This window comes from Aethalodelphis obliquidens, unplaced genomic scaffold (genome assembly GCF_003676395.1).
Source record: "Aethalodelphis obliquidens isolate GAN/ISIS:26980383/991018 unplaced genomic scaffold, ASM367639v1 scaffold7, whole genome shotgun sequence".
Classification (NCBI taxonomy): Eukaryota; Metazoa; Chordata; class Mammalia; order Artiodactyla; family Delphinidae; genus Aethalodelphis; species Aethalodelphis obliquidens.
In genome coordinates, this window is record NW_020837951.1 from 27,813,282 (window position 1) to 27,828,135 (window position 14,854).

General features: G+C 41.3%; 1 protein-coding gene across 6 annotated transcripts in view; it reads left to right on the plus strand.

The window, feature by feature from the left end:
* The window catches only part of ABCA1 (ATP binding cassette subfamily A member 1), a 182,231-nt gene that overhangs the window by 99,199 nt on the left and 68,178 nt on the right, over window positions 1-14,854 (plus strand). For 4 of the 6 annotated variants that reach the window (XM_027105324.1, XM_027105327.1, XM_027105323.1 and 1 more), the window contains 2 exons: window positions 528-652; window positions 9,771-9,947. In XM_027105324.1, coding sequence (XP_026961125.1) covers window positions 528-652; window positions 9,771-9,947 — 302 coding nt within the window. The remainder of the gene's footprint in view (window positions 1-527; window positions 653-9,770; window positions 9,948-14,854) is intronic. The other 2 variants (XM_027105326.1, XM_027105328.1) reach the window with 1 other exon arrangement.

Genomic DNA, 14,854 nt, shown 5'->3' on the forward strand with positions numbered 1-14,854 from the left:
CAGGCCGATGAATCAGAAACTCTGGGGGTAGGGGACCAGTCTGTTTTCACAAGTCCTGCAGGTGATTCTAATGCCTGCTCAAGTTTGAGAACCACTGCTCTGCATCAAGAGGAAACCAGCCCCCGAGGCTTGTGGGAATAAAGGCTTTAAATATCTCTGAGTTTAGCTGTCTGAGATGGCACTGGGGAGACGGGAGCTGTGGGGTCAGGGTCACAGATCTCAGGTGGGTTGATTTTTTTCTTTGAAAAGCAAAGAAAAGCTGTGTGTGTGTGTGTGTGTGTATGTGTGTGTGTGTATGTACAGCAGTGCCGCATTCCACGGCTTCAGAAAGCAGTCTTTTCTTGTCTCTGCTGTTAAGGCGAAGCGCCCTGAACTTTTGTTTCTCTGTGTGCTTAAGCCAGAGGCCTGTGGTTATCAATCGGTTTACAACAAGGCAGTCAATATTATGATAGTTTGCTCCGTCGTGCTTTTTATTTATTTATTTTTTGAGTTACGTATGAAATGAAAATAAAACGCTATTTCTCCAGCAGGCTTGAAGTTTCAGGACTTCCTGGTAGACAATGAAACCTTCTCTGGATTCCTGCATCACAACCTCTCTCTGCCAAGGCCAACTGTGGACAAGATACTGGGGGCTGATGTCAGTCTCCGCAAGGTAAGCTGCGACCGTCACTTTCCCTGGTGGGGCTGATGGCAGTGACATTGTTGGAGAGCGCCTGGAGGGAAGTGAATAAAATCCTGTCTGTAATGGCGCTGAAGGAGGTTGTTGGCTCCAATGCAGCTTCACCTGTCTTTACCTCCCTGCTCAGGCTGGCGTTGCCAAACCATCCAGAGAGTGGAATGTACAACCTGGCGTCACGGACCTGCTGGTTGAAATAAAACTGATTTCCTGCCCATCAGTTGGCATTTGTTGATAATGACTCCCTAAAGGGGAGATGAATTTAAGATGAATTAAACATTTTCTTTAAAATTTCACAGTTCTGAAACAATAACCAGGGTTGAGGATTATTACCTAGAGTATCTCTGTCTATAAAATCCAAGACAGGGGCTTCCCTGGTGGCGCAGTGGTTGGGAGTCTGCCTGCCGATGCAGGGGACACAGGTTTGTGCCCCGGTCCGAGAGGATCCCACGTGCCGCGGAGCAGCTGGGCCCGTGAGCCGTGGCCACTGGGCCTGTGCGTCCGGAGCCTGTGCTCCTCAACGGGAGAGACCACAACAGTGAGAGGCCCATATACCGCAAAAAAAAAAAAAAAAAAAAAAAAAAGAAAATCCAAGACAGGAGATTTTCAAAATGTAATGCTTCCTTTAAAGATAGACGAGAAAGATATATAAGGAGAAAATGCTTAATTTTTTTTCTTAAAATTATAAAACCAGTAAGTAATGTTAGTGTTTATGTAGAATTTTAACCTTAGATTTTCAGAAACTTCCACTGGCATCATTAGATAATCACACTGCTCTTGTGCGGTGGATAGCAGGCCCAGATTGCAGAGTTATTGATTTTCAGAGAAGTGTCTCAAATTTATTCTCTGGCAGAAAGGGGAACTGCTTCCTTACTGTGTCTCATGTCTACATACCAGCTTGTCTTTGCAGTAAGCAGAAGTAGTGGAAATGTTTATGACTGACAATAAGATCTTTGCTTCACATGATCTAGAATTTTAAAAATTTGAAAAATGTGCTTACTGCTTTCCCTTATGAAACTGGGAAAATATGCCTTGAGTTTACCAATTGTGTGGTTGGGAGATGGGCCAAAGGCAGCAGGCTTATGAAAATCGTTAGCATGATTTCCGTTGCCCTCTACCAATTTCTTATCTGTCACATCTGATCAGTTTAAAGTAAGGGACATCCAAAATATGGAGGTGGTCCTTGTATGGTAATTAGTCTCTGTGTAGTCAGTGTTCTTAAACCAAATACTAAAGGTAGGCTGGCAGCAAGGGCTAGTTAGAGAAAGGAGGAAAAGTGAAGTGTACTTGAGTATCTGGCAGTAGGTGGAAACTTACTTAATGGAAGCCATGGCCAAGCAAGTGCTCTGCAGGGTTAGAAGGCTGCATGGGTCTTGAAAGGCTTTTGGTTCATCACTCCCACTAGGTTGTACTACAAGCAGGTCAGGTTGCACTAATTGAAACAGAGGAAATAGTAACGGAGTAATAAAGAGTCTGAATCATCCATTCATTCATTCAACAAATATTTACTGTCCATATGTTCCAGCACTGTGGACACAAAGAGAGCAAGAAAAACAAAGATGCTCATCTTACTGAACTTATTGTCTAATGGACAATAAGGACCATATATGACGAAGTGCAGTTTATTTAGGTCCAGTAAAACTAATTAAATAAGATATGGCCAAGGAAAGGTTCTTTGCTGAAATGAATAGATAAGAATGACTTAGGGAAGATTGGTTCAAGATGGCGGAGTAGACAGACATGCTCTCACTCCCTCTTTCGAGAATACCGGAATCACAGCTAACTGCTGAACAATCATCAACAGGAAAACACTGGAACTCATCAGAAAAGATACCCCACATGCAAAGACAAAGGAGAAGCCGCAATGAGATGGCAGGAGGGGCACTATCATGATAAAATCAAACCCCATAACTGCTGGGTGGTTGACTCACAGACTGGAGAACACTTATACCACAGAAGTCCACCCACTGGAGTGAAGGTTCTGAGCCACACGTCAGGCTTCCCAACCTGGGGGCCTGGCAACGGGAGGAGGAATTCCTAGAGAATCAGACTTGGAAGGCTAGCGGGATTTGATTGTAGGACTTCGGCAGGACTGGGGGAAACAGAGACTCCACTCTTGGAGGGCACACACAAAGTAGTGTGTGCATTGGGACCCAGGGGAAGAAGCAGTGACACCATAGGAGACTGAACCAGACCTACCTGCTTGTGTTGGAGGGTCCCTGCAGAGGTGGGAGGCAGCTGTGGCACACCAAGGGACAAGGACACTGGCAGCAGAAGTTCTGGGAAATACTCCTTGGTGTGAGCCTGCCCAGAGTCTGCCATTAGCCCCACTAAAGAGCCCAGGTAGTCTCCAGTATTGGGTTGCCTCAGGCCAAACAACCAACAGGGAGGGAACCCAGCCCCACCCATCAGCAGACAAGTGGATTAAAGTTTTACTGAGCTCTGCCCACCAGGGCAACAGCCAGCTCTACCCTCCACCAGTCCCTCCCATCAGGAAACTTCCACAAGCCTCTTAGATAGCCTCATCCACCAGAGGGCAGACAGCAGAAGCAAGAAGAACTACAGTCCTGCAGCCTGTGGAACAAAAACCACATTCACAGAAAGATAGACAAGATGAAAAGGCAGAGGGCTATGTACCAGATGAAGGAACAAGATAAAACCCCAGAAAAACAACTAAATGAAATGGAGATAGGCAACCTTCCAGAAAAAGAATTCGGAATAATGATAGTGAAGATGATCCAGGACTTTGGAAAAAGAATGGAGGCAAAGATTGAGAAGATGCAAGAAATGTTTAACAAAGATCTAGAAGAATTAAAGAACAAACAGAGATGAACAATACAATAACTGAAATGAAAACTACACTAAAAGGAATCAATAGCAAAATAACTGAAGCAGAAGAACGGATATGTGACCTGGAAGACAGAATGGTGGAATTCACTGCTATGGAACAGAATAAAGAAAAAAGAATGAAAAGAAATGAAGACAGCCTAAGAGACCTCTGGGACAACATTAAATGCAACAACATTTGCATTATAGGGGTCCCAGAAGGAGAAGAGAGAGAGAAAGGACCCCGGAAAATATTTTAAGAGATGATAGTTGAAAACTTCCCTAACATGGGAAAGGAAATAGCCACTCAAGTACAGGAAGTGCAGAGAGTCCCATACAGGATAAATCCAAGGAGAAACACGCCGAGACACATAGTAATAAAATTGGCAAAAATTAAAGACAAAGAAAAATTATTGAAAGCAGCAAGGGAAAAATGACAAATAACATACAAGGGAACTCCCATAAGGTTAACAGCTGATTTCTCAGCAGAAACACTACAAGCCAGAAGGGAGTGGCATGATATACTTAAACTGATGAAAGGGAAGAACCTACAATCAAGATTACTCTACCCAGCAAGGATCTCATTCAGATTCGATGGAGAAATCAAAAGCTTTATAGACAAGCAAAAGCTAAGAGAATTCAGAACCACCAAACCAGCTCTACAGCAAATGCTAAAGGAACTTCTCTAAGTGGAAACACAAGAGAAGAAAAGGACCTACAAAAACAAACCCCCCAAAATTAAGAAAATGGTAATAGGAACATACATATCGATAATTCCCTTAAATGTGAATGGATTAAATGCTCCAACCAAAAGACACAGGCTTGCTGAATGGATACAAAAACAAGACCCATATATATGCCGTCTACAAGAGACCCACTTTAGACCTAGGGACACATACAGACTGAAAGTGAGGGGATGGAAAAAGATATTCGATGCAAATGGACATCAGAAGAAAGCTGGAGTAGCAATACTGATATCAGATAAAATAGACTTTAAAATAAAGAATGTTGCAAGAGATAAGGAAGGACACTAAAAAATGATCAAGTGATCAATCCAAGAAGAAGATATAACAATTGTAAACATTTATGCACCCAACATAGGAGCCCCTTAATACATAAGGCAACTGCTAACAGCCATAAAAGAGGAAATTGACAGTTACACAATACTAGTGTTATTGTTATATAGTAATAACACCTCACACCAATGGACAGATCATCCAGACAGAAAATTAATAAGGAAACACGAGCTATAAATGACACAATAGACCAGATAGATTTAACTGATATTTATAGGACATTCCATCCAAAAACAGCAGATTACACTTTCTTCTCAAGTGCGCACAGAACATTCTCCAGGATAGATCACATCTTGGGTCACAAGTCAAGCCTCAGTAAATTTAAGAAAATTGAAATCATATCAAGAATCTTTTCTGACCACAATGCTGTGAAATTAGAAATGAATTACAGGGAAAAAAACCATAAAATACACAAACACGTGGAGGCTAAACAATACGTTACTAAATAACAAAGAGATCACTAAAGAAATCAAAGAGGAAATCAAAAAATACCTGGAGACAAATGACAATGAAAACACGATGATCCAAAACCAATGGGATGCAGCAAAAGCAGTTCTAAGAGGGAAGTTTATAGCTATACAAACCTACCTCAAGAAACAAGAAAAATTTCAAAACAATCTAACCGTACACCTAAAGGAACTAGAGAAAGAAGAACAAACAGAACCCAAAGTTAGCAGAAGGAAAGAAATCATAAAGATAAGAGCAGAAATAAATGAAATAGAAACAAAGAAAACAATAGGAAAGATCAATAAAACTAAAAGCTGGTTCTTTGAGAAGATAAACAAAATTGATGAACCATTAGCCAGACTCATCAAGAAAAAGAGGGAGAGGACTCAAATCAATAGAATTAGAAATGAAAAAGGAGAAGTAACAACTGACACCACAGAAATACAAAGCATCCTAAGAGACTACTACAAGCAACTCTATGCCAATAAAATGGACAAATTCTTAGAAAGCTATAATCTTCCAAGACCGAACCAAGAAGAAATAGAATATATGAACAGACCAATCACAAGTAATGAAATTGAAACTGTGATTAAAAATCTTCCAGTGAGGGCTTCCCTGGTTGCGCAGTGGTTGAGAGTCTGCTTGCTGATGCAGGGGACGCGGGTTCGTGCCCTGGTCCGGGAAGGTCCCACATGCCGCGGAGCAGCTAGGCCCGTGAGCCATGGCCGCTGAGCCTGTGTGTCTGGAGCCTGTGCTCCACAACGGGAGAGGCCAGAACAGTGAGAGGCCCGTGTATCGCAAAAAAAAAAACCAAAAAAACCCCAAAAAATCTTCCAGCGAACAAAAGTCCAGGACCAGATAGATGGCTTCACAGGTGAATTCTATCAAACATTTAGAGAAGAGCTAACACCCATCCTTCTCAAACTCTTCCAAAAAATTGCAGAGGAAGAAACTCATTCTATGAGGCTGCCATCACCCTGATGCCCAAACCAGACAAAGATACTACAAAAAAAGAAAATTACAGACCAATACCACGGATGAATATAGATGCAAAAATCCTCAACAAAATTCTAGCAAACAGAATCTAACAACACATTAAAAGGATCATACACCATGATCAAGTGGGATTTATCCCAGAGACGCAATGATTCTTCAATATACTCAATCAGTGAGATACACCATATTAACAAATTAAAGAATAAAAACCATATGATCATCTCAATAGATGCAGAAAAATTTTTTGACAAAATTCAACATCGATTTATGATAAAAACTCTCCAGAAAGTGGGCATAGAGGGAACCTACTTCAACATAATAAAGGCCGTATATGACAAACCCACAGCAAACATCATTCTCAATGGTGAAAAACTGAAAGCTTTTCCTCTAAGATCAGGAATGAGACAAGGGTGTCCACTCTCACTACTATTATTCAACATATTTTTGGAAGTCCTAGCCATGGCAATCAGAGAAGAAAAAGAGATAAAAGGAATACAAACTGGAAAAGAAGAAGTAAAACTGTCACTGTTTGCAGATGACATGATACTATACATAGAGAATCCTAAAGATGCCACTAGAAAACTACTGGAGCTAATCAATGAATTTGGTAAAGTTGCAGGATACAAAATGAATGCACAGAGGGGCTTCCCTGGTGGCGCAGTGGTTGAGAGTCCGCCTGCCGATGCAGGGGACACGGGTTCGTGCCCCGGTCCGGGAGTATCCCACATACCACGGAGCAGCTAGGCCCATGAGCCATGGCCGCTGAGCCTGCGCCTCTGGAGCCTGTGCTCCACAACGGGAGAGGCCACAACAGTGAGAGGGCCGCGTACTGAAAAAAAAAAAAAAAAAAAAACACAGAAATCTCTTGCATTCTTATACACTAATGATGAAAAATCTGAAAGAGAAACTAAGGAAACACTCCCATTTACCATTGCAACCAAAAGAATTAAATACCTAGGAATAAATCTACCTAGGGAGACAAAAGGCCTGTATGCAGAAAATTATAAGACACTGATGAAAGAAATTAAAGATGATACCAACAGATGGAGAGATATACCATGTACTTGGATCGGAAGAATCAATATTGTGAAAATGACTCTACTACCCAAAGCAATCTACAGATTCAACGCAATCTCTACTAAATTACCAATGGCATTTTTTACGGAACTAGAACAGAAAATCTTAAAATTTGTATGGAGACACAAAAGACCCCGAATAACCAAAGCAGTCTTGAGGGGAAAAAACGGAGCTGGAAGAATCAGACTCCCTGACTTCAGACTATACTATAAAGCTACAGTCATCAAGACAATACGGTACTGGCACAAAAACAGAAACATAGATCAATGGAACAAGATAGAAAGCCCAGAGATAAACCCATGAACATATGGTCAACTAATCTATGACAAAGGAGGCAAGGATATACAATGCAGAAAAGACAGTCTCTTCAAAAAGTGGTGCTGGGAAAACTGGACAGCTACATGTAAAAGAATGAAATTAGAACACTCCGTAACACCATACACAAAAATAAACTCAAAATGGATTAGAGACCAAATGTAAGACCAGACACTATAAAACTCTTAGAGGAAAGCATAGGAAGAACACTCTTTGTCATAAATCACAGCAAGATATTTTTTGATCTACCTCCTAGAGTAATGGAAATAAAAAGAAAAATAAACAAATGGGATCTAATGAAACTTAAAAGCTTTTGCATAGTAAGGGAAACCATAAAGAAGAGGAAAAGACAACCCTCAGAATGGGAGAAAATATTTGCAAATGAATCATCAGACAAACGATTAATCTCCGAAATATATAAACAGCTCATGCAACTCAATATGAAAAAAACAACCCAATACAAAAATGGGCAGAAGAACTAAATAGACATTTCTTCAAAGAAGACATAAGAAGCATATGAAAAGCTGCTCAACATCACTAATTATTAGAGGAATGCTAATCAAAGCTACAATGAGGTATCACCTCACACCAATTAGAATGGGCATCATCAGAAAATCTATAAACAACAAATGCTGGAGAGGATGTGGAGAAGAGGGAACCCTCTTGCACTGTTGGTGGGAATGTAAATTGATACAGCCACTATGGAGAACAGTATGGAGGTTCCTTAAAGAACTACAAATAGAACTACCATATGACCCAGCAATCCCACTACTGGGCATATACCCAGAGAAAACCATAATTCAAAAAGACACATGCACCCCAACGTTCATTGCAGCACTATTTACAATAGCCAAGACATGGAAGCAACCTAAATGCCCATCAACAGACGAATGGATAAAGAAGATGTGGTACATATATATAATGGAATATTACTCAGCCATAAAAAGGAATGAAATTGGGTCATTTGTAGAGATGTGGATGGACCTAGAGACTGTCATATAGAGTGAAGTAAGTCAGAAAGAGAATAACAAATATCGTATATTAATGCATATATGTGGAACCTAGAAAATGGTACAGATGAATTGGTTTGCAGAGCAGAAATTGAGACACAGAGTAGAGAACAAACGTATGGACCCCAAGGCGGGAAAGCGGCATGGGGTGGTGGTTGTGGTGTGATGAACTGGCAGAGTGGGATTGACATGTATACACTGATGTGTATAAAATGGATGACTAATAAGAAAATAAATAAATAAAGATTAAAAAAAACCCAAAAAGACTTAGAACTGACCTATCAGTGAGGTAAGGGGCTTGACTTTCTAGTACTCTGCTCTGATACAAATAAAAGGAAGAGTTCCACATTCTGAAATTGTTTGAACATAGTTCTTTGCATCAGCTAAATATCTGTATCTACAAATAAATAGTATAAATGCCTTTTTTTTCATAATTCAGGCCAACCCCAGGTTAAGATATCATGCATTCCAAAATAATGAGAATTTTCTATTTTCTTTAATAAAAGTGGTTTTAGGAGTTCAGACTCTAGATTCCTACTGGGTGAATCACGTGTCCCACTTTTTTTTTTTTTTTTTTTTTCTTTTTTATCTTTTTTTTCCCTCCCTTTCTTTTTCTGTCCAACATTCTTTCATTTAAACCTTTGGCGGCCTTCTCCCCCTAGATAAATAAGTAAAAAAAAAAAAAAAAAACTTTAACTAACCTTAAGTACTTCCCAGGAATTCTGTATAGTTCCCTACTCCATTCACTCTCCATCTATTCTCGATAACTCTTTTATACTTCTCCCTACTTTCCACTATATCCCTCCTTTAGTCACTCTTGAAACTACTGCAGTTAGGTATTCAGAAAATGTGTTCTTACTAAAGTTACAGGTGACTTCCAAGTTTTCAAGTTCATTGGTCATTTCTCAGTCCTCATTTTACTTGACCTATCAGAAGCATGTGACAACTGATCACATTCTCCTTCATGGAATACTTTACTTCCTTGGCTTCCAAAACACTATTTTCAATTGGTTCTATTGTAATCCAATGACTCATCTCTCTCAGTTTTATTTCCTGTCTCTGATGTACTCACTTTGGAGAACAAGAGTTGGACTCAGGATTTCCCCTGACAAGGACAAGAGTGTGGAGGTGATAAGTCAAATGCCACATTCCGGTTTTAATGTCCTGTAGGATCATGTCTTGACCCATCCTAAAGTTCGGTAGAGACCCTGTGCACTGGATACAGTCCAGCAGTGTCCATTCTTCAAAGCTGTATTGATGTGAAGTCCCCCAAAAGGCTTCAAGGACCCTGCTTCCCATCTTTGTAATCCAGTTTTGCTTCTCTCTCTTTGCATGAAATGCTTCCAGGTATTTTTGCAAGGCTACCAGTTACATTTGACCAATCTGTGCAACGGATCAAAAGTAGGAGAGCTGATTCAACTTGGTGACCAAGAAGTCTCCATGCTTTGCAGCCTGCCAAAGGAGAAACTGGATGCAGCAGAGCAAGTACTTCATTCCAACCTGGACATTCTGAAGCCGATCTTGGTGAGTAGGATTGCTGTGTGGAGAAGCTTCAAGCACTAATACTTTTGGAATGTGACATTTTTCCTTGGGCAGCGTGACTTTGTTTTTGTAGAAATATAGTGCTGGCTGGGAGTTGGAGACATAATTTGGCTCAGTGGTATTCTAACTGTCCTTTCAAACTTTTGGGCCACCTCTCCAAGAGTAAATGGGGGAAGAGTAAGTAGGATGTGGCTCTGAGTCCAAGTCTAAGGTCCCTTGTGCCTGTTTCAATCAGAGAAAACCTCTTTTTTTATGGTTTTTAATATTGAAAGGGTTCATGTGAAGAAGGAACTCCACAGATTTTTTAAAAAAATTCTCAACACCATTGATGGGAAGATGGATAACTATTCATTTTTAAAAGCCTATCAGAAAGGAGACATCGAGATGTCTCAGTGGGAAAACCCTGGAATTGGATGGGAGCACACTCAATAATTAGCTTAATCAATGACAAAATTGCATTCATAGAAAAAAATAATCCCAAGAAAGCCCAGTCCATCAGCTGGGAATCACTAGTTCAGAGAAGCAGTCCATGAGAATCCATCCAACAATAGGGATGAGTCTGAGCATTCTGGTCGTCTGTGTTATGTCTTGTTCCAGAACAGGTATCTTTCTTTGGGTTTCCTTGGAGCTCTGGTGAAATGCCCCTTGGAACAACATCCTTTAGCATTCAGTGTTCAGGTTTCCTATTCACCACAGGGCTCTCTGATTTGTCAGTAGTTTCTTTTAAAACCAGGGAAAAAGCCCTAGAAGAAGGATGCGCCTGGAAAGAGATGTTCCTCATTATAATAGAAAGAAATTGGAATCCTCTGAGCCTTTGCACACCATGATTTCTCTAGAGAAAGATGGGCCCTCCTGGGGAACTAAGAAGGTTCTGTTTCTGGACCCTGTACCTGGATGATACCCTAGAATATTCCTTAGAAACACATGCCAGGGTTTACACTCTTGACTGACCATCAGGGAGTCCTTGTGTCCAGCTTGACGCTCTGATGCTATAGCTTCTGCCTGAGGTGAAGGTCGTAGTCAGACTGTGACTTTCGGATGCTTCTGTGGCAGGGTTGATGGTAATCCCGTCAGTGTGAAGGGCTTAGGCCTAATGCTTAAGATCTGTTTTTGTTTTATTCCAGAAATAGTATTTTCTGCTTCAGTGGTTGAAAATGTACTGAGTTATTTTCATTGCTCTGTGATTCCATTGGTAATGTTTCTAGAGTATAATTTTAGTAAGATATGTTTCTGTGTGGAGATGTCTGCAGCCCCAGATAACTGGTCTAAATAACCAGATAAGCTCATCTGTGAAGACACTTGCAGCCTGTTGGCACTTTTTGCATCGTGAGACAGAGGGTCAAAGGTTGTTGCAAATGGTAGACCATTTCCTTGGACTGTTTTGGCTGTTTTGCTTTATTTCACAACAAGATCGAAATGTTCACCTTTTCAGCTGGGAGGATTCAGACTTTGGAAAGATGGGTGCTTTTAGAAGACATAGTAATTTATTCTGGTGCCCATTCATTGTTTCACTTCTGTTTACTCATTAAACACCTATTGTGTGCACAACCCAGTAAAATCCCTCTAATTATATAATGTCTGAATTATGCTCTAAGTAGAATGATAGTACAGCCTTCATAATCTGACAATCAGCAGCTTAGGGTTCAACTTGAAAATCTCTCCCTAGTTGGAAAAATTAGCGTGATCGAGGACATGGAAATGCACTGTCAAAACTGTCAGCTACATCACAGCCCATCCTGTCATGCTGTGTTTGTGCCTTGTAGACCAGTTGGTTCACGGCGGGTGTTGATTAGGGTAGCTGGCATATGCTTCCTGCCCATCTCTCGGGCATAGGAGCATCTCAGGTTCTGCTCCTGCCTGTCAGCTGTTGCTGTGAGATCTTCCTAAAATCAGAAAATGGGGCTCTTGAATTAGAACATAATGAGTGGCCAGGATGGCTCTGTGTAAAGATGTTTTAGGGGATACCTCTGGGATGAAGTGACTTCCAAACCTTTTGAAATGTGACTCTTATAGCAGTGCCTTAATTGGAGCACTGGGGTTGATACTTGATTTACATTAAGCAGCCTTTTGCTTCTGCCACTTGGGTGGAATTTTGACATGGGTGATGGTAGATGGATGTTCCGTGACACCTCGTTGCACATGGGCAGTTAATTGCGCCAAGATATACAACAGGAGCAGCAACCAACATTGTGGGGGAGGGGAGAGAAACTGTTCTGTCCGCATGCGTTTCTGTACTAAAAGTGGATTTTGAGGAGAGACATGTTTTGAAACATTTCTCCTCTCTTTCTTTTTTTTTTTTTTTTTTTTTGATGTGGCTATTTCTCTCTTTTTCAGCCAAAGTATTCTGACATTTTCTCCTGGGTCTCCTTCAGTTCCCTGATGACCACTTGGACCTCAGTATTTTGACAGAAGTGGGGAAGTGTGGCAGAGTAGAAAGGGTGTAGGCCTGGGGTCATCTGCATCTGGGTTCAAATTCTGCCTCAGCATTTTACCAGCTGTGGGACCTTGGATACATTAGATTCTGTAAGCCTCAGATAACGAAGCTTTTACCTACAGGTAACGTAGTTTACCCTTGGTTGTGACTATTGCTCAGGTATATGAAGAGCCTGGCATAAGGCCTGGCACACATTAGATGCTCAATAAATAGAAGTTAATAATTTAATTGATATGAGTAATATAAATTATATGCTGAAAGCAGTGGCTGGTAAGGAAGAAATTTTCTTTTATAAATCAGTGTTAGAAATCAGTCATATACCAAGCAAAGTAATCCTGAAGAATATTTCAATGAAAAATTGCATTCTTTGCTTAGGTATTGCCAAGGCTTCTTATCCTGTAGATTATTTGTTTATGCCTTGGTTATACCTTGCATAAAATGAAGGTATGAATTTTGCATATCAAGGTGTTCACAGGGCTGTATTCCTTTTTGGAGGCTCTGAACATGAATCTGTTTCTGAACTCATTCGGATTGGTAGCTGATTTCAGTTCCTTGAAGTTGTAGGACTCAGGTCCCTGTTTTCTTCCTGGATGTCAGCTGGGGGCTGGTCTTTACTCATAGAGGCTGCCAGCATTCCTTCTCGTGCTTTTCACATGGTCCTTCCCCAGCCACAGTGGTTTGAGCCCCTCTCATGCTTTAAATCTGATTTTTCCTTTTGCTACATCTCTCTGCTTCCAGCCTGAAAGTTTTTTGCTTTTAAGGGCTCATGTGATTAGACTGAACCCATCCAGATAATCTAGGATAATCTCCCTATTTTAACATTCATTACTTTTTACATCTGTAAAGTACTTTTTACCAGGTGAAGTAACTGATTGACAGGTTCCAGAGATTAGGGTGTGGACTGCTTTGGGGAGGGCATTTGTTCTGCCATAACTGCCTTTGGATTGGAACATATATTGGAACAATATTTCATTCTGTCTTTGAAGTGTTTCTCCAGTGCCCTTGGCTTTTTTTTATTAGTCCCGTTTCAGCCCTGTGCACTTTTTTGCTCATATTCTGAGAGTGATTCTAAAGTACAGTAGACGCTACTCATTAAGGTTTGTAATGCACAAACCAAAGAGCAGTGGCTTTGGGAAGCAGAGCATCTCTGAACAAGGCGTGAGACATTCATCAACAGAACCAACGCATATTTACTGTCTGTCTACTTTGTACCAGGTACTGTTCTAAGGCACTGAAGGTTCAGCCATGAACAACGCAGACAAGGTCCACGTGGAGCTTTCATTCCATTGGGCACTGAGAACCAGCTTTAAGGCTGAGACTGGAAACTTGAGGAATTCTTCCTAAGTTCTGGGTTCTGTAAAGTGAGGGCTGCCCTTCCAGCAGCTGCCTGACAACAGTCTTGTCTCATATGGGACACTGTGAGCCCTAGTGAAAGTCTGTGTGGTTAAGTAGGCTTGGGCTCTAGTCCTGTCTGTGATGTGAAGATGGTGTCTGGTTTTTTTTTTGTTAGTTTTGTTTTTTTGCGGTACGCGGGCCTCTCACCGTTGTGGCCTCTCCCGTTGTGGAGCACAGGCTCCGGAAGCACAGGCTCAGCGGCCATGGATCACGGGCCCAGCCGCTCCGCGGCGTGTGGGATCTTCCTGGACCGGGGCATAAACCCATGTCCCCTGCATCGGCAGGTGGACTCTCAACCACTGCGCCACCAGGGAAGCCCGGTGTCTGGTTTTTGAGGTGAGGAAAACGGTGTCTGATTCGAGTTAGCAAGGACAGGCATGCAGATTGACCTCCATCTTAGACACTGCACGACCATGTGGCTAAACTGCCTTGACTTATACTTTCATCCAAAAAGGAGAAGTTCTATCTCCATGGAACAAAGTGTTCTGTTCCTGTGTCTTCCGATGTGTGTAACACATTCTTGCAGAGGCGGAACTCAGTTCATAGGGCAAAGGAGTTAAGGTGAGTGGTGCTCTGAGGTGCCCAGAGGACTAGTGGGCTCACAGCTGGACTGCACAAGGATCGAAGGAGCAGGTGGAGGAGGAGTGAAGAGTTATCCTTGTCTTGAAGGGTCTTTGACTTGATGAGGTGAATATGAAACAGAGTATATCTGAATTTGAATGACCTTTGAAGCAGCACTCACACCAGTCCATCCCCCACCCTCCTAATGTGCTCTTCCCTTTGCTTTTCATTTTTCTTCCATATTTATTGGACACCTAGTTATTATGTGCCAGGAACTGTGCTGGACACTGAGTTGAAATAAAACACCAGCTCAGAAATTAAAGTCAAATTGACTTTGCTAGGTTATTGCATTTTTTATTTTAAGTTTCAGTCTATTACAACTTAGTTAAACTAAGTTTTTGGTGGGGCACATGCTGCAGCATATATAGAAATATAATGTGTATTATAGAATGTAGGAATATAATGTTGTACATGTGAAATTTATATAATGTTATAAACC